The sequence below is a fragment of the Ooceraea biroi genome, chromosome 11 (assembly GCF_003672135.1).
Source record: "Ooceraea biroi isolate clonal line C1 chromosome 11, Obir_v5.4, whole genome shotgun sequence".
NCBI lineage: Eukaryota > Metazoa > Arthropoda > Insecta > Hymenoptera > Formicidae > Ooceraea > Ooceraea biroi.
Window position 1 is genome coordinate 12,393,974 of NC_039516.1, and position 20,150 is coordinate 12,414,123.

Below are 20,150 nucleotides of genomic sequence, written 5' to 3' on the forward strand. Positions count from 1 at the left end.
CAGATTGTTAATTGATTTTAATCAATTTCTGTTTCGATATTAGCAAAACATTGTTTGATTGTACGCGCTCTTTAATTTTATAATAAGCAGCAAGCTGGCTATGTAACAAATTATTTGTTGTAACTCACAGTTTCTTTAATGCTTTCGATCACAATCGATGTGTTAAGCATGTATCGATGATCGATAGTGCTTTGCGTTCGTTCAAATGATGATTTCTTTCGTTGTTCTAATCAGTACTTCTCACGAACGTACATTCGTAAAAACACAAGATCCACAAAAGGATTCTCACTTCTAAAAGTATATAAAAATATTTTTTATTATTGCTGTTACACATAAATATATAAACATTTAGAAGAATGTAATTAATATCGGTACTGGAACCGGTATTGTTCGACAAAAGCGTGTATATTAATTATTCGTTACGGTAGTTGAAGGAAAGAACGTAGTTTTTCCACCAGGATAAGCTCACGAAGGTGGTATCTCGGTCTATCCGCCCCTTCCTGTTTCCTTTTCACGTGCTTGTCGGCTAATCTCTAGGCCACAGCATCCTGTGGGTGGACTGGATCGCGTTGTTATAAAGTTTCCTGTTTGAACATGAAAGTCGTCAGTCTGGAAGTGTACCTCTCGTCGCTCGCGTCGTTCCTTGCGAGTATTCTCTCTTCAATCGTTCAATTAATCCGCCAAATTTTATCGCGATAGTCTCGAGTAACATTAATCGAAGTGCGGTTCGCCGTAAAACAATAGTGAGAAGCGTAAAGTTCTGCTCAAAGTGCGGAATATCCATAATAAAAAGTAGATGGACGCTAATGGAAGTTTAAAATGTTTTCATCGTGTGATTATTCAAGTTTTTGTGACAATTTTAAGTCTATATTAGTTAGATTTGCGAAAAATGTACAAGTTATCCTCAAGTAAAAGCAAAACAGCTAAATATCTTGGTGATGGCTTAAATAATTAATAGTTAATTATAGAGAGAAAGAGAGACAGTGTCGTTCGCAAAAAGCATAAAAATTACTCTTTAACTGTGTGATACAAATAGATCAATGTAAATGAATACAGTGTAATTCTTTGTAATTCATGATAATTGATAAGAGTAATTTCTTCTTTTACGAGTGACGCCTTAATTAATTTTAATAATATATAAATGATTAGCAAATTTTATTACAATTATAGTAATAGTGAAATAACGCTAACAGCGAAGATATCGTCGATTACGTTGCGGCTCGTCATCGGGCACTTTGCTATCATAAATGCAAGCTGCCTTTTGAAGGGCAACACCGTGGTCGGTGGCGCTCATCATGGAATTATGCCAAAAAACCATATATCATAATAATTTACACAGAAATTTTTTAACATCAAAACATTTGATTATTCTCTATACTTATTTTTTTTGTATAAAGCATGGCACATCTTCCATTTTTACTAAATTAAGATCAGATAAAAATTTGTATTTTGTAACGCATCCTATCTTATCATATTAATAAAACAACTTCCTCTCTTCTCTATTAGAGAAATATATACAAGCTTATACACTAACGTTTAAAATTCCTTCAACTAAATAACATCTCTGGTAAGTTCCATCAAACACCTGCCATGAAAAATCCTTTTCTCCCAAGCGGACAGTGTTTTTTATTAATTTATGGTACACATTTATCGGTGCGACGTTACAATTCCACATAGAAGTGTTAATTATTGTTTCCTCGCCGTAATGTGGATCTGCATCCTAGTCATGACTTCTTCCCTTGCACGAATTTACAAATTATAAGAATGTGTGTATTATTTAAATTTTGCAATGAGTTTCGGTTCTTGCGTACCATTTACGCGATGGAGTTATTCGAATTTTGTCATTCTCATGTCAATGTGTAATGAATCCTTAATGATTACGCAAGTCTCAGCAGTTGGCATAATATACATACATTCTTCTTGAAGAATGATAATTATATTAATGTGATAAATATAAATTACGCTACTTGGCCTGTTGGATCAATTCGCAGGACTACACTCTGCTTAACTTTAACGATTGTAATTTAATAATATGACTAATAATAGTATATTAATAGTATAGTAATAATCATTACAATAATAATTATATTCTCAGGTAACTTTAAGAACATTATTAAATAATATCCGATCCGTAAAAGCAATGGGGATCCGTTTGTGGAAATAGACGATATATTGCCAAGTGAAGATTTCGCGTATTCTCATCTACAGAGCGTAACATGTATCTTCGTGGAGTAATCCGGTTCTACTTTTACTCTTTTATTGCCTCCAAGTTTATTCCCGTTGCACTTAGGTATAGTGTAAAATACGACGTTTTTGTCCCGTTCGTATATATCTCTTTCTAACACTGCTCCAATTATCGATCTCTCATTTTGCTGTTGCTTTGTACAAATCACAGATTTTCATAGACGATTCGCGCTGTCCTCGGAACCTGAGCGCGCAGGTTCAAAACGAATACAGCAATTCGTTTCTTCCCTTTTTTTCTTTTTCTCTTTAGCTAAAAATACGACACGCGACTTCGATATACTCGTTTAAAATTTGTCCCCTATAAAAAATCAGTCTCATCGTCTATATAAAGTGTCGCGAGTCGAGTCTCCCTACGTATGTCTATGTACACCACAGCAGCAAGGATAACGATAGTGGACGTTCAGGATCGAACGCTTGCCGAGATTCATCGACATTCGCTGATGATAACGCCATAACTATAATCGACAGACTTAAGTACACGCGACATACAAAATTTGGATTTGAACCGAGTCCAAGGAAACGTATCTCACGCATGCACATAAAATATCACTTAACGGAGACGAATGTTAACGATCTTAATGATCAATCAACGAAAGCTAAATATACAACTGCCATTAATGTTTATTCCAGATTATTTACGGCTTTACATTTTGTCTCAAAACATCTCTCTCATTCTTTCGGTTTCCTTCTTCAGCGACAACCGATTTAAGGAATCAGATACACCGCATAACGCATTCACGGGACGGACGAAAGAATACGCGATGTCTCGTCCTAATACTGCTCTCAAACATTAAAATAAATTACATTCACCCTGTTCTCAGACATTAAAATTCGCTTAATCTATATTAACTAACGACACATTAGAATCGCGTATTCTCGCTCCCGTGACGGATCGAAACGATTTAGAATTCGATCGTGGATCACGATGCCGAAGGGATCCAGTACCTGAACGTAAATGGACTTTGATGGATTCGACACTCTCTCTGAAAAATTTTAATCGCCGAACTTGGTAACAAAAGATTACAATATTGTTCATAAATATCATGTAAATATAAGTATAAGGTTCAATTTTTATTCTTAAACTCAATAAATATATATATGTATATATATATTTATTGAGTTTAAGAATAAAAATTCCATTATATAATATATATATATATATATAATATAATGGACATATAAATATAAATATATTAAACCGATTACAGATTTTTTTATATGATAAATATGTCTTTTAGTAAAACAGCGCGTTTTGGAAATTTAATTTTAGCGTCATGTTCTTCATGTTCTCTTGCGCGAAATGTAGTTTAGATAGTAAGATCGTATATAACTTATCAGAAAAATAGTGATTTATTTACAGGTATTGGATTTCTTTGAGACGGTCGTTTACCATCGTGAGCCATGACGAGTCCTATCTGACGGTAAAATAACAAGAAAACAAATCGAGAACCGTATCTCATAAATAATCAAAATTTTTGTTCACCGCAGAATGCCACCAGTATCCAAGCGCCGCATCAAGACGAGAAAGAACGGGAAAACGCCGAGTCTCTCCACTCTGAAAGTTCTTTCACTCCTCGACTCATCATAAAACTCTGCCTTACGATTAAACGCCTCATAAAGATTCAAGTTAGAACCATTTAAAAAAATGAAATTTACAACAAGAACAAGTAGAATTCTTAGCTCTCTTGCACAACACGATGCCCTTCTGGAGCCCCACGTCTTCCCCGTGGAAACCAAAGAATGAGCTCTTAGCAGAAGGGCTGTTTTTAACGTCTATCTTATTATTATTTTATTATAATAATAATAATTATTATTATAAGCCGAACACTGATGAATTGGAACAATCTGCTCCTCGTACAAATAAAGTGTTCGAGCGATCGTGAAACCACACACAAGAGGCAAGAATCCGCACGTGCAATCTTCACGACGCGTAATTACGAATCACTTGAAACATCCCGAGTTAACAACATGAGGATGAATTTAAATATTGCAAAATCAAACATTGATTTGGAATTTATTACATTTTATTTAGTAATTAACATAAGCGCGCATGATTCGCGATAAGCTCGTTTTTAGATTTTAAACATTCGACACTAATATCGTCGCGGAAACGAAAATCCTATAATTATTTCAACGTTAGACACGCTTAGATTTCTTTTCTTCAACTTCAACGACCGCTCGAAGTAGAAGAAAGCAGAATAAAACCGGAAGTGGGCAGTCAAAGTCGGAATATCTGTTTATTACTGCGGCATCTAAAACGTGTACGCGCGTGATATAAGAATTTAAAAAATTAAATTAAAGACGAACAATGTACTGTCCACATGCTTGGCTATCTGACTTTAGTTTGATTTGACTTAACATACCAAAAGTGTGAAAGTGTAAAGTGTCCAATAAAGAATTCAATCTTATATCGATATCATTAGCATTATCTTAACGATATCAATATCGATATTGTTAAGAAAATCTTAATAATAGTAAAAGTGAGCGTATTTAAACGATAAAAAATAACGGATCTCAGCAATGTTTATCTTTAAAACGATGAGTAACATATCAGATGTTCATAAATAAAAAAACAGTCTCTCAAATCCGATACAATGCTTATTTCCGTTTACGACCAATAAAACCCTTATATAGACAAGTGGACATTAAAGTCACGATGTGCGACTTTTCGCGCGACACTCTGACAGATAATCGAATTGACGGACTGGCCCAATCCGACTTTACCTGATCTATCCCAAAGATATCGCCGCTATAAAGGGCAATTCGAATGGGTCTGTTTCGATTCTAACGATTCAGCGATTGACACCTTGGTAGCCATCATTCCATCGTCGCCGTCACCGTCGCTGTCGCCGTCATTGTCATTATCGTCATCGTCGTCGTCGCGTCACCAGAAATGCGATTGTACGTAGCTACCGCCGCCTCCGCCCATGCCAATAGGATTGAACCGATGTGGATGTATCTTCTCCATCCGCATGGCTCCTGGACCGCCGCCGCCACCGCCCCCGCCTAGGAAACCACTGCCGTGAGGTCCGCCGCCGCGCGGTCCAAATCCGCCCGCTCGACCCAGCATCCCCGGACCGCCGCCGCCGCCGCCGCCGCCACCGCCGCCGCCGCCACCGACCCCCATGCCGGGTGGACCCCCGATACCCCGGACTCGTCCACCACCGACCCCAATTCCGCTTCCTCCTGGAAAATTGAGAATGCCTGAGATGAAAGCGGGTGGGTGGAAAACTGCGCTCGAACCGTCTCGGCGTGACGCTCCTCCTTCATTTCTCTAACGCGGTCCGCAGTGCAGAAAAATTGTTTTTTTGTTAAATAAATAAAGAGATTAATAAAAAAGATTTCGCTCCATGGATAGTCCTAGTAATGTCACGTAATTTCCAGTGTATTAAAGATTTAATAATTGGAGTTCATGGATAAAACTTTAATTCCTTGATATCTTATTTCTCATTTGCAGATAAATATAAGCATAAAGTAGCATCAAGAGTCCTGACAAATGTACTTTTATGTCTGATTTTCAATTTCTTGTTAGAGTGTTAGAAAAATAAAGGAGGAGTATATGTAGGAGAAGGATTGTGCGAATGATTGAGACTGGGCATGTTGGTTTCTAGTGTTTTAATCAAATTTAACGGGCGACTGCAGCGAAGAAACTCGCAGCTGCAGTAACGAGAATAGGAAAAGTGTAAGATGCTGATTAGAGGATCTCTCCGGAGGATCATTGATGACACGTTCTTTTCTTTTTTAAAGCGTCGATCTTCCAGAGTGTTCTTTTTGTCCTGATGATTCTAATATTTTCGCGCGAGTTCATCATATTTCAGTTTGTCCGATTGTCAAGAATATTAAAAATTTCTACTAAAGTCACAACGTAAGAAAAAAAGAAAAGAAACGCGATACAATACTCGTAATTTGATTTTGAACACTTTTCGATAACGTTTAGCGTTCCCGTGTGTCGAGAACGAACGTGTATAAAAGTATCACAGAGAGCAATTATTTTTAATGCAGCTTTTTCTCTTCGCTTTAAAATTTGATAGATATTTGACTCGTGCTCACATTCGACATCGTCGCACGACGGGTCCACTGAGCGTATCATCAGCACAAAAAGCGATGGTTGGTACAATAATTCACATTTATAATGTTCAACACGTTTAAATACAAATATCCGTACAACAAGATACGAACATTGATCTGTAATTGCTATAGTGTGTCGTAGTTTTTTGCGTGTTTCTCTTTCTATACCACTACAAATATGTATCTGCATGTGTATGTGTGTACATTGATGTTGACACCATTGCACCGTTATGTAACATTAAAGATTTGCCTAACGACAATTTGCTAATTCAGATTTCTTTTGAGTTGTGTGCGTGTGCGTGTGTACGTGTGTATGCGCGCGCGCGCGCGCGCGCGCGTGTGTGTTACGTTGATAATAATATATTTTATTTCATAGTGAACGAGAGAAAAACACGATGGATATAATCATCGAGAATGTCGCGGGCGTTTTTGACCGAGGCCGAAGAAGAGGAATTTCCTCTCTCTCGAGAGCAGGGTGTTACCGAATTATCGCCGTTTTTTGGTCAGAGATAATTTGCAGAATCAAACGTTGCGACAAAATATTATTTGTGTGTATAAACTCATATTTATTTTATCGTGCCAATATTTGATCTCTGATGGAACCCCTTATTTATGGAAACAGTTTCAATTAACGATAAATTATGAAAATCCTAAATCATGTTTAAACTACTGATGAGAAAATCACGCGGTTCGTGCTTGAAAGAAGCATAAAAATATATGTTTCTGTGTGTGTTTGCGATAATTTCGTGAACACCCTTAACGCATTTAATTTAGCAATAATCATCGCGTATTGACTAAGGCAAGATGCTACGAGAAAGCCGATTTTTCATTGTACTATAAGTTCGCTGTTTTCGATTATGCCGGTGTATTGCACATGGCTGTTATATATTTACACGTACAGAAGAATCAAAATCAAGTTGAATCGGCTTAAAAGTCAAGTCGAAAGAGAGGAAAGATAAGCTTCGCTAATTATTCGCTTGTCTCGTCGGTGTGTCTCTTATTTTTTTCTCCTGCATTCTCGTTAGTATTTCCTTATCCTTATCACAGCCATCGTTAGCGCTACTGGACTTCGGGATTAACCATTTTTCGCACATTCTTCGATCCGTTAGACCTTACAATTTACTACTTAATAATTAAAAATTTAAACTTATTTACAATTGTATCTTTACGGCGCTAAGTTGAGCTCGCACGCGTCATATTTCGGCATCCGGTCGCGAGTACAAGAAAAGTCATGGAATTCTAATATCGCAATGATGTGTTATAAACAGTGTAATTCTCGATATTGGCATTTGTAAAAGTACGGATATCATAAACTTTCCCTTGTGATATTATTATCGCAATATTTTCACGAATTTCATGTTATGAATAAACGTGGATATATTATTTGTGATAAGACCGTCGAAATAATGACGTGAGTTGCTCTCATAACGGCAAGATACCTTATATTAATTTATCTACCTTAATAATTAAGTTTTCAACGTTTAATCGATCTCCTTGACAACATCATCGATCATTTACAACGGCAATCGAGCTCTGTGCAACATATTCCATGTTCGTTGCCTGACCAAGCGATCGTCGAAGACTATTAAATTAAACGTGGATTTGATTCTTGATTTTTAATGACAAACTTAATAAATACAGTTAAATCTCATTAATATAATAAATTGTAAAGGCATTGGAAGAAAATGAAGTACACACAAATAACGACTTTAGCTAAAATGCTTTTTTGCTATAAAAAATTGATTTTCTGTTTTTCATAGTAGACTCTTGTCTCGTGCGATTATATAAACTAGCGAACGCAGTGGCGCTTAAAAATGTAGTTCATCGGTTCTCGTAGCTCTCCAACGATCGATCGGTCAGCCACCGAAGCGGGTCAAACGCCGGCGCATTCGCAATATTAAATTCCTAAAAGTTCCGACATGGTGAGCTTCGTCCTCGCCAGGAAGCGTCTAAATATTTTACGTTGAGCAAGGTGGATCGTATCCTCGATCGCGTTGCGCGATTAAGGGATTTCAGAACACCCTTAACTGGTAATCCGCAATCTTTTCCGCAGTTTACACGTCTATCTTTGGTTTGCAATTTTTGGGAGATCTGGAAAGCATTCTCTATGTCTTTAGAAACTTGTCGAAATTCCTCGCCAACGCAAAAGTCATTATACGTGTCTAATTCCCTGTTATCCTGCAGAAAGTAATCGCGACTGAGTAGCATTAGTTGAGAATAAACACCAGTTAAGAGACCTCTTTCTCTCACAAACGCGATCTACTACAAGACAGAAAAAAATGGAACGTGATCAGACATGAGGCATGAATAGATCAAGATTTTCTGTTCGCATTTTATTTACGACAAAAGAATCAAACGTGTTATCGCGCTCCGAGTATGTAACCACGTTCCACTTTTATTTTCTGCCACGTACATCGCCAGATGCGATATATCCACGAAGGATGGACGATTGTCAGAGTCAAAGAACATACATGTTAAATTTTCCTAATCTTTAAGATCCACCTCTCTCCCTCTCTACCTTTCTCAATCACCGCTCGTTATAAAGCGTCGTTCAAGATTCAAAGTGACGAAAGTATCTAACAGCGTTGAAGAATAGTTGCTCCCCGGCACGGGAGGAATCCACGGCCAGACGACGCAAAGTTCTATTTTACGGAAATCGCGAACGTTATCTCGTCTATTTCTCAACACGTTTATCATTGATTCACTAACTATTGCTCTAGTATGCACTCGATGGCGCAAGCCAAGTGGTTCCGTTTGATGATATCACTGACTTCCACAGTTAAAATTGACGCAAGATCGATTGCATTTTTTTATAAACAGTAATCTCAACATTAATTTGGATATATATGTATATATTTAGTCGCGACGATGCTCTCATAACAGATTTTCTTTTTTAAGATAAATTGCCGTTCAGATCTTATATATAGATGTACAAATGAAAATTTTATCTCAGGTTCCAAAGAGCCGCACAAAAAGTTAACTAAAATCAGAAATATAATGAGAGAATATCTCAGTTTTAGAATACTATCCGATTACATTCAAATGCCTTCCAGAAATAAATCGGTGTTTTATCACATTTCTCTCTATTTTACGTGTGAAAATACAGATTTTCCGAACCCGAGACGTAATTCGTCTGCAAAGTATCATTTTCTGCAAACGCATAGCGCTGAATCAAATGTCATGCTGCCTCAGACATACATTGACGTACTCATTTCACTCTTTTCATTCGTGATCGCCACCGAGAGCATAGTCGAATGCATTCTCAGCTCGCAGCGGAAGCATTGATGCACGCGTAGCATTCTTTTTTCCTGGCTACCTGATAATAACTTTAAAAAGGTATTGATTTCTACTATGAGAAACGATGTTCGTTATATATCCATTTGATCTATGAATTTCATAAAGGTCGCGGCGGCTATACGTAACTACCAACAAGAACTGCCGCGCGTAAAGTGTCATCTCATACGCTGAGAATTGATATTATCTATGTGGCAGACAGCAGAAGTCTGTTCTGGGAGATTTCCCTATTTTTCTATAAATAGTCGGATTTATGATCATTTTCACACGTAGTGTGTAATATTCCTAACGAGAAACCGCTGTCTATAATCCAAGAAGGATCTCACAAACGAGACACGTCGTCAAGTCAATTGAAATTGCACATTAATCACATCGACTTTCGCAATACACGACAACGATTCGATATACTGTATTCGGAATAACAAAAATCGCAGGAGACTTAAAATTATGGAATAGACTTATGTACACTGCGAAAGTGCTTAGGCTCGTCGGGTAATCGCGATCGATGTACGATCGTTGAGCAAAAATCATATTGCGATATACAATGACTATTTCGATATAATCGTTGTCCGAGTTGAAGACTTGTTACAATTTCACATTCAATGCAGAGTTGCATGCATCTTTTCAATTTTACACCTTATGAATAGAACTTCTCTCGTTGGCTGAAGATTTAGTTTAAAAATGATTTTACAGACTTTCATCACTAAAACAGATCATTTCCAGTTCACGGAGATAAAGAAATCAGACTGTTTCTCACAGAAAGAAGACTGAAGAAACGATCGCGCCACAATTTATTCTTGTTATCTATTTTCACCTCGCACATAAATTTGTATATGATTACATATCTGTGACAGAATATATACGTACATACGGTGTAACTTGAGATCCAACTTAAGCGCTAAGATCGCACTTCGATTCGAAAAAATGGACCTAATAATAACAGAAGCACTTAGGTACGCAATTGCGAGGAAGATTAATAAAATCCAAAAACGATTCGGCGAATCAAAAATTCATTTCAAAAGAGCGCTTCTGTTACGCGAACCGCCAAGCACCACCGCGAACGTTCCCCTTGCGTAGTTACAAGTTACACCGGTGGAACACATCATGAGCATACGGTCGTGATCACGATTCCGCGAATTTATCGGGAAACCTTGGTTCGATCGCCAACCGCGGAAACGACCCTGTACGTGTGTATATAAATGTTACCAGGAACATTCACGGCGATACAAGGCGGGACAACAACGCGACAATGTTTCGTACACGCCTTTTAGTAAAGGTAATGAGCATAGCGCTGATATTTATTCCTTGTCGGGTACAGACGCTCTCCTTCACGAGTCGAGGCAAGCATAAAAATGGAAAACGTCATTGATTAGGTCTCATACTCAAGTTCCACAAGTTACACGTAGCGCGTTACAACGATCCGATTAAAACAAAAAAGAAAAAGAGAAGGACACAGCATATATCACATGCACTTGGATTCCTTACTAAAGCGCTAGACGCAATCAAGACGCAAATCACACAGTCAAGTCCGCGGAGACGAAAAAATCAGGCTGCTTTTCACAGAAACAAGGTTGAAGAAACTTGTTGCTTCTCGTTATTTATTTATATTTCGCGCATAAATTTTTACATAATTACATGTCTGTGACGGAATACATACAGTGCAACTTGAAATCCAACTTGAACGCTAAGACCAAACTCAGGACTAGAGACAATCGTTTGCGAGTGAGCCATCTCTTGTGTCTGCTCGACGTAAAAATCGATTTTTGAACGAAGAAACAATCGCAAATGGAATTTGCAACTTAAAAACGTAAAATCTCACGTCCAACTCGACGACACACTCAGCTCAAATCAGATATGGTAATTGCATTTAAGCAGTCGCATAACATAATAATAATATGCTTAATAAAACAATATACCTAAGTCGTTCCGAATTCGTTTAAAATTAAACAGGAGTGGAACAGAGTTGACAGTTGAATGGAAGACAGAACGTACACTCGTTCATTTGTAAAAACAATACATGTATTTCGGACATAGAAAATAATATATATTATGTATATATAACAAAATTTTTTGTACAAAAACTTAAACAACGCCTTAGTTGCGCTAAAGCACAAACAGCATCAGCCATATGTAACAATGATATATTAAGTTGTCGGCGGACGCGGAAGCTACTGTGCGCACTCGTTAACGTGTGTGGTACATGAGAGCAAACGGTAGTACTTTTTAACAACAAAGTTAGTCAAGCGAAAAAATGAATAATGGCAGCAGCGCTAAGGAAAAAAAAGAAAAAAAAGGAAACAGAATATAGCGGATCGCAAGTAAGTCGGTCCAGCTAGCCAGCATTCATAAACTGAAAAGTTTCTACGGACGGCATTTTCCTCGTTGTGCGGCAACCGGGGATGTGTTTTTGTCTCCCGCGGAATAAAAAATGCTTTTATATGCATATGTGTGTATATGCTACGAACGCCGCCACCGATCAACTCATGTCGTGTACGTGATGATACCTCGTCACCAGATCACACACAAGACTCGCCGATTGCAACGCTGCACATTCTTGCTTGCTTGCTTGATCGCATGTAGATGTGAGAACTTTCTAACTGTTCTTTCTTTTTTTTTACAGCAGCTTCTTTGCTCTTTTTAATTTTCCTCTCTTTACTGGAACCACCCGAACCAGCCGGGTGGGGTCTCTTCTTTCACATCGAGTCGCATGCGCACAACTCCGAAAAAGTCGAAAGAGAAGCGAGAACAAAGACAGAGGAATAAAGAAACGCGGGATACGTGTGTCTCCGTTCGCCGAGATCTCTCTCTGCGTTCTGACACTGACTGTGGTCGTGTGTGTGTGCGCGCGCGCGCGCGCGTGTGTGTGTGTACGTGATATGTAGGCGTCTATGTAACGTGTTTGAATATGAACACCCTTTCAGTTCAATGTGTACACAAAAGGTGCTTAGTGCGTTAAGTCGTGGTGGTCTGACTTAGATGCAGCCATCTTATCTGACAAAACATTTCAACATTAGACAAACAGCATGAGCAAGAATTAAAAAAAAGAAAAAAAAACAAGAGGAAGACGAGAAAGAAATTCGTCATGTATCTACGAGTGGCAAGTTATGCTAAAGGTCAATCGTATTCGTCTACCTCAGCTTGTATGCATTCGGTACAATTAAACATCTTTTGTCGAGAAAAAATGCTGTACACGCAAACATGTGACGCAAAAGCATCTTGAGACGCGGAGATACAACAATACCGCGGACAAGAAGCGCATATCGCATTGTATGTATATAAAGATTATCTACGCTACCAATCTGAGAAATAAGACGAGGCACGAGAAGAATTGAGTACGCAGATAGAAAGAGCTGTTCGATCGAGAGACATATCGCAGGCAACTAGAATGAAACGAATAATCTTTCGCTCGAAACGAAACGAGATCGTAACAAACATTGATATTTCAAAAAATAGTGCTCTCCTATGTAAGTACTATTCATGTATAAACAATCATGTATAATAGAGATGCATATTTAAACTCATTTAAACTATACTTTAGCATAGAACTGTCAGAAGCCAAAGAATGCAAGCTTCCTGCCTGGCAGCAGTAATTCTCCCTCTTCTTCCTTCGTCCCACGCGAAGCGAGCGTTTTGAATCCCAACGCAATCGATGCGCGTAAGGAAACGCGCTCGATTTATCGATTACCGCTGCCAGGCCGCGAGATAAGGTCTATTAATGCGGCGATCTCGGTAGGCATAAAATCACTTACCGCGGCTTTGATTGTATCCGGCTTGCCAGCCCGCGTAATACGCAGCCTTTTGTTTCCCGTGTTCCTCCGCGATCTTTACGCTAAGCGGCTCCGATCCACCCTCTGGTATGGTACCGTGAAGTTGTGCGATAGCTTCTTGAGCTTCTTCTCTTTTGTCGAATCTGCGCCGCCGAGAAATTAACAAGCATCATAATTATAAATATAAATTAATTTTTGGATAAAAATGGCGAATGTATTAATTTGAATATTCATCTATTTCCGATAATTAGAATAGAGCAATGCACACAGAAATCTCTTAACATTTCAATACATTTCAGTGTAAGTAGTGTTTCAATAGTCCTAATGTAAAAGTTGATTCAAACTTGTATATTGTTTACTTCCATTTATTCATTTTCTATTGTTTTTTTTGTTTAACAGTTTCTAAGCCTGACAGAATCAGAACAGCATATCGAGGTCATTTTAGCGACAGATTCTCAGCTGTTGGCATAAATTAGAGACAGTTATTTCGAACAACCTATTTCCCACAACTGTGGTATCTCTAACGTATTTACATGTTTTGCAATTATCTGGGCCAGACTAAAGGGAGCATATCAGAATTATGCAATTGGAACCAGGAGCTGCACAAAAATACTTTGGCAGGAAACTTTCACGAAATAGGTATGTGTGCACCGATATACACGCGGCTGCGTTGTGCAACGATATAGTATGACGGCCCCAAACAGCCGTTTTGAATTTGCTCCAATTTTCAATATCCGCGTTATTTATACACGTACACGACGAAACCGCGCGAGTATTACAAATCAATGTTTGTTTAATCATCAAATAAAACTACTTTTTCCCTTCATCATGCATATAAATATCAATACAAAGTAAATCGCCATGTCTATCAGCATCTAAAAGACAGAACAAAGCTCAAAGTTAATAGCGGAAACCAATAATGTACTCACCTGACAAAGGCTACGCCTCTCGGCAGACCAGTCAGTTTATCCTTCAATATATTTTTTTGCACTATATTGCCATATTTACTAAAAATCTCGTCGATTTGGCTCTCCGTTATATTTCTGTAAGAAGAGATGAACATCAAATACAATATTCTACTCGCATCATCGCGATGAATCTCGATAACTAACAACTGCGATTTACCTTGGTAAATTCGTGACGTAAAGATTAGTTTCCTTAATTTCCTCTCCCGAAGGGCGAGCAAACGAGACTTTCAGGCGTTTGTTTTGCACTTGTAATCCGTTCAACGTGCTTATCGCAGTCGCAGCGTCCTCTGCCTTCGCATAGTTGACGAAACCAAAGCCATAACTATAACCAGTCTGCATAAAAGTAACGATTAATATGTTGTAAAAGGCGTCAAAGTTAAATCCTCGATGCAGAAAACGCATGACTTACTTTGTAATCCTTCATGACTCTACAGGACTCGACCGGACCGATAGTCACGAATAAGCTGTACAGATCCTTCTCGTTCATGTTTTGCGGGAGATAATTAATAATCAGATTCGTTCTCGGTTCCTCATTGCCTTTGGTTTGATGTTGCTGTAGTTGTTGTTGCTGTTGTTGCGGTGGTGGTTGGGATTGCGGCTGTTGCTGCTGTTGCTCTCGCTGGTCAGTCATTTTGCGGCACTGCTGCTGTTGCAGATCACCTCCCGATGATGCTGATGATGCTGCTGGCGTTCGATTCAATGACGGGACGGTCTGCTGATTGCACTGTTGCTGTTGCTGTTGCTGCTGCTGCACGACCAACGGGTCCACCACCAACAGGTGAGGTTGCGGTTGCTGTGGTATACTCCAACTGGTACCGCCCAGCGAAACAACCATCGACGGGGTCATCGGCAAATACAAAAAATATAAACAAATTCATTACTACGTCTTCCCCGTACGGTAATGCTGCCGCCGCCGCCGCTGCTGACGCGTTCGTGGGCCAGCCTGCGCTTTCGAATGCTTTCATCTTTCTTTTTCTGTCTTTTTCTCTAAGCGGTTCACAAAATAAATAGAAAATAAATGTGCAATATATGTATTGATGCCAGACCTGTGTGTGAGAAACAAACAAACAAAGGCAAGTAAGGACAAAACAGAACCAGATAACGGGCGAAAATCAAATAAGATAATGCGTGGGGGGGGGGGGGGGAGGGGGAGTGAACCCTGATTAAATAAAGATTTTCTCGCGAGAGTTTTCCTGCGCGCGTTTAATTTTGCAAATCAAAGAGGGCGTCATGTCGAATATCTCGGAAGGGTCCTCTGTCTTTTGCACGTTAGGATGCGAGCATGCATCCTTAAGGATTTAAATTATGCCTAGAAATTTTGCGGGAAACCGACTTTCTATACCTCGCATACATCGTTTCGCAGAACGCATCCCGCGGTCGGTGAACTGTGCTTCGGGCAGACAATGATAATCGAGACGTTTCGAGGGTAACGCGAGCGTACAATACGTCGTGTTATGAATACTGCGGCCGTGCAATGACACCCGTCGCCGTTGAATGGTATCGAATTTCATTGAGCGCGGCCGCGAGAATTCGTTCGCGCATCGGACCTGACGGGGACGCGATGTTGGTTTACGCGCTCGTTCATTCACTAGCGAATCGGAGAAACGCGCGAGCGAGGGCAAAAAATTTTCGTCTACACGTCTTTCACGATGTTTACTAAATGTTGGAGCGTCGTCGCCGTCGTCATCGCATTTAAACGACGTCCTTCTTTCGTTGTGTTGTCATAATCATCATCGTCGTCAATAAAAGCAAAGAAAACAATAAAAACAAAGGATAGGGACAGTGAAAGCAAGAGGGGAGAAGAGAGATGGAATTTTCAAAGTTTGCGAGGAACGTAACCTTTTGGCCTTATTTTGAAGAGGCCCGGGGAAACGCGAGTGGCCCGGCGGATTCGTGAATCGACCAAGCTGTCAGAGTGTGGAGGGAGAGAGGCGGAAAGAGGAGCGATGGAGGGAGGGAGAGAGAGAGAGATGTACACAGGCGTATAGTGGGAGGAGGAAATGAGAGAGCGCGCTGAATGGAGGAAGTGGGACACAGAGCGCGTTGCAGAAAGAGCGGGGGCTCGTGTCAGTATGTATGCGCCGTATACGTGTATGCGTGCGTGTGTGTATATACCTCTGTATGCCCGCGTATACCTGGTACGTACCAGAGAACCGATGGAGGAGACTAGAATCGAATAACAGCGTGGCGTACAATCCCGTCGCTGTGGGACGCACTCGCTCTCTCGCGTCGCGCGCGTCACGTCACGCGCGCCGCTAATGCACACCGATAGACGCTGAGATAATTATGTAAGCGCGCGGTACTGTCAGCATCGCGCGTCCGTCGCGCGAACCGCCGAGGAGAACGCCCACGGTGCGATCCACCCGCGAGTGTCGTTGCGCGTGGACTAGATTCACGAATGAATACACGCGTCGCGCGCGCGGACTCACTCGGCAAACGGCGTGGAGAGGAACGACGGAACAGGACGGATGGGGGAGAAGAGACGGAAACACGGTGCGATGATGCGGCGCGCGCGGGAGCGACAGCGACAGTGCGAGAGAGGAGACAAACGACACAACCGGCACGGTGCACGCGAACGCACTGACTGAGCCCCAGCCCTGACCTGCCTCGCACGACACCCTCTCGCAACAACGCCACCCCCCACTACCTACTACTACGGCTGCGCCGCGTGACGAATCGCGGCGTGCGCGCGATGCGACGTATGTAGCGCGCGAGGTCCCGCCTAAATCCCCGTGCCATGCCGCGTGTTTACTCGATCGCGGCGAGCGAGCCTGCCAACTTCTCTTTTTTCTCCCGTTTTTTTCCCTCCTCTGTTCCTTTTTACCGAGAGATGACGGTAAAGATGCAGGCGCTGCATCGTATCAATTGGATCAAGTGTCGAGACATATCGATCGTTCGTCGACCGGACGCCTTGGAATTTTCATGGCACGGGCGATCTTATCTCCATCACACTTATGTTACGCTATGTGATAAAAGCTGATCTCGACTTTTTCGCTGTTTCTTCAAATTTAATCTCGGTGTTTTTCGAAAATTTGTTTTCTCCAATTATCGAAGTGTTTGTCAATTTTTATCACGTATTGAACAGACCCGATCTTTAACATTGACATGTCCGGAATCGACCGTTCCGCATATTGCTTTTACGACATTATGAATATTAACACGGTCAAATATGGCTAATTTCTGGCGGAGAATAGCGAAGCACGCGACACTGCAACGCTTTTCTTAAACAATCGCGCGTGTTCGTGCAAGTTCGCGGACAAAAAAGATCGATTGCAACACGATCGTTGAAATTAAAGGTCGCGAGACACGGAAACTGCGGCATACCGGATCGTGAGTCGAGTCGACGTAAGATCGAGATAAAACGCTAATCGCTCGCACGTGTCTCTCGTGGAAGGTTTCATAAATCCGAGCCAAGAATACGGCCGTGTATCCTTGTCGTACGTCGAAAAATAGACGCTCGTCAGAAATAAGTGCGCTATTTCACTACAAAATACGTAAAGTTGTTACGAAGATTCGCTCAATCATGCCAGATTGGAATTTCGTAATAATTTTTCGTAAAAATCTTCAGAAAAAAAAAGAAATAATTCTACATTGCGTGATTGCTCTTAATCTATTTTCTTTTTTGTTGCCCAAATCTTTTTCGCCCAATTCATTGAAACAATTCCTCAGGAGGAAATAGTAAATGCAACTGCACTTCAACTTGTTCATCGTCTACTTAATTCCTTTACCGAAACGTTAAAGATTTATTCAGTCACTAATGTTGACGCTAAATAAAGGTCTAGAAAAAGCTTTCTCGCTTTCCAAAGAGAAGCTATCGAGGATGTACCTCAAAGCAGCCTCCCAGGAAGGAACGGCGAACATTGCAATTCGTCTGTTGTCAAGCTCTTCGTATTGGCAAACTCTTGATGATGACGAAGAAAACAGCACGGGTTCTCCTGTCACGAACGGATCGCACAAACTCGAAACGAAAGGCCCCACACACAAGTCTCGTGTACGCGATAGTCGTCTTGCGCCTTGCGTATTTTGTTTCACGCAAGGCGCAAGGTCGTTTTACACCGCTCGCGTTTTAACCGCCGCTATTGCCGTCTCTATCGATGACGACGACGACGTTCAAGAGAGTGACGGCCAATAAAATGGCGCAATTCAATTTGACGCGTTGCCGCGCGTTGTTATGCACATTTCAGGTATCAGTAAGTAAACAACATTTTATGTATGTACCTAACTATATACTCTTAAGTTTGTGAAAAATATGGAAGGAAATCAGACGAACCTTCGTTCGATATTTTCATCGCAATGATCTGCTCTGCTCTCGATCTTTGTCAACGTTCACAGATTTACGAAATTGAAAACGCGTGGAACTAGGAACATGCAATACGCGATATTTAAACGTTATGTATGCAAATTACACGCGCGCGCGCGCGCGACACACTTATTTGCAGAATTATATCGCCGCTTGAAAACGGGCCTGGCTATCCATCCAGAGTTAACGCGAGAGCGCATTAGAGGATGCAGCATTGCGCTGGCGATGCATCGCACTTGGCCACCGCATTCGCGCCTTGTTGAGATTAGCGAGGATGTTTCGTTCGCGGATAAATTAAATAAACGCGAGAGTGACTGGCCGTTCGACGATTTATCTCTTATGTCGGTGATCTTAGAACGATCCGCAATGCGTCGCCGGCGAAACACCGCATGGTGAGAGAAAGAAAAAGAAGCTACGCGCGGATTTCTATGCGGCAAATAAACAAATAAACTTGCGTATATATTTAGTAATACATAATTTATGTAATTCCGAGAGAAGTTTAATGTTACATAATTGCATGTTTAACTTACACTGCAATTCGCAAATACTCTCTCAGCGACGAGGGTCATAATTGTGAATTAACCTTTCTACGTGGGATGGCACTGGTCGTGATCTCGCAATCGAAGATCTCGAAGACAACTTCAGATTGAATGATTACCCAAAAGGAGGAAGGAATTCTTATAACTAACGAGATTTGAGAATGCGCGTCGACATTGCGCATAGACAACCGTAACAAAATAGACAACATTACGCGGCAACGTAAACGCAACGTACAACGCAAGAGTACATCGCGTTAAATGCAGAATGCAATCAAGAATAGAAGAAGCAGATTATGCGGAAGGAAAAAACGCGATCGAGCAGACTTACCGTTCTTTCGAGGAAGTTTACGCTCCACTCCGCGCTTTAGTTCCGGTTGCATTTACGCGTCTTCGGCGATCGCGGCGCATATTATCGACTGCATCCACCTGCATCGAGAGTGATTCCTCACCGAGGACGTCTCACGGTGCCGCCGTTCGACACGTCTCGATCGCGACGCATCTCACGACGGTATACCCACTCACGTCGTCGGGAGATGCGCGGGACACGAAGGATGTTCACTAACCCGATTACTGCGTCGTAATGTGCAATAACTACGCAAATTAATGCTAACCGTGGTTAACTGAAGCCTGCTTTGTGTCGCTATATTGCACTCGCGAGAATTCAGCACGACACTTGCGAATATCGCGTTTCGCGTAACGAAGACGGAATATAGTATTCCGATCCGGACCAGAAACAAACCTGCGAAAACGCGGATAGGTTAATTAGGTTATAACTGCACTGTTTCGTGTTCGCAACACGCTCGGGCGGAGGTTACTTAACCAAGAACGCGACAATAAATTTCGGCACACGATCCGCACTTTTCTGTACTCGCGATTCTTGCCAAGTATCACACGTTAGCTCGATAACACATAACTTTCGTCGCTTACACCTCGAATCTGTACGTTGCAGTCAAACGCCATTATGCGTCAC

The 20,150-nt window shown here is 40.8% G+C and overlaps 1 protein-coding gene across 8 annotated transcripts; it reads right to left on the reverse strand.

Annotated features, from left to right (window-relative positions):
• Positions 1-298: 298 nt before the first annotated feature.
• On the reverse strand, positions 299-20,144 carry LOC105275283 (sex-lethal homolog). 8 transcript variants are annotated; one of them, XM_020030320.2, is made up of 7 exons: positions 19,509-20,140; positions 14,751-15,387; positions 14,499-14,674; positions 14,303-14,416; positions 13,356-13,516; positions 12,902-12,986; positions 5,845-10,932 (listed from the first exon to the last, which is right to left on the reverse strand). In XM_020030320.2, the coding sequence occupies exons 2-7, from the start codon at positions 15,186-15,188 to the stop codon at positions 10,905-10,907; spliced, it is 1,002 nt and encodes a 333-aa protein (XP_019885879.1). In that variant the 5' UTR covers positions 15,189-15,387; positions 19,509-20,140; the 3' UTR covers positions 5,845-10,904. The 8 variants fall into 8 exon arrangements, with proteins under 8 accessions (XP_019885883.1, XP_026829697.1, XP_026829694.1 ...); XM_020030324.2 differs by lacking the exons at positions 5,845-10,932; positions 12,902-12,986 and adding an exon at positions 299-584; XM_026973896.1 differs by lacking the exons at positions 5,845-10,932; positions 12,902-12,986 and adding an exon at positions 1,610-5,430 and having other exon boundaries at positions 14,751-15,284; positions 19,509-20,144.
• Positions 20,145-20,150: the final 6 nt, after the last annotated feature.

Bases quoted from the DNA above. Each gene is read 5' to 3' on its own strand.
- LOC105275283 (XM_026973896.1), bottom strand. From the start codon at position 15,188: ATGACCCCGTCGATGGTTGTTTCGCTGGGCGGTACCAGTTGGAGTATA. The intron at 14,675-14,750 runs GTAAGTCATGCG...ACTTTTATGCAG, and splicing joins GAGTCATGAAGGATTACAAA to ACTGGTTATAGTTATGGCTT. The intron at 5,431-13,355 runs GTAAGTGATTTT...TCAATTTTCCAG, and splicing joins CGGATACAATCAAAGCCGCG to GAGGAAGCGGAATTGGGGTC.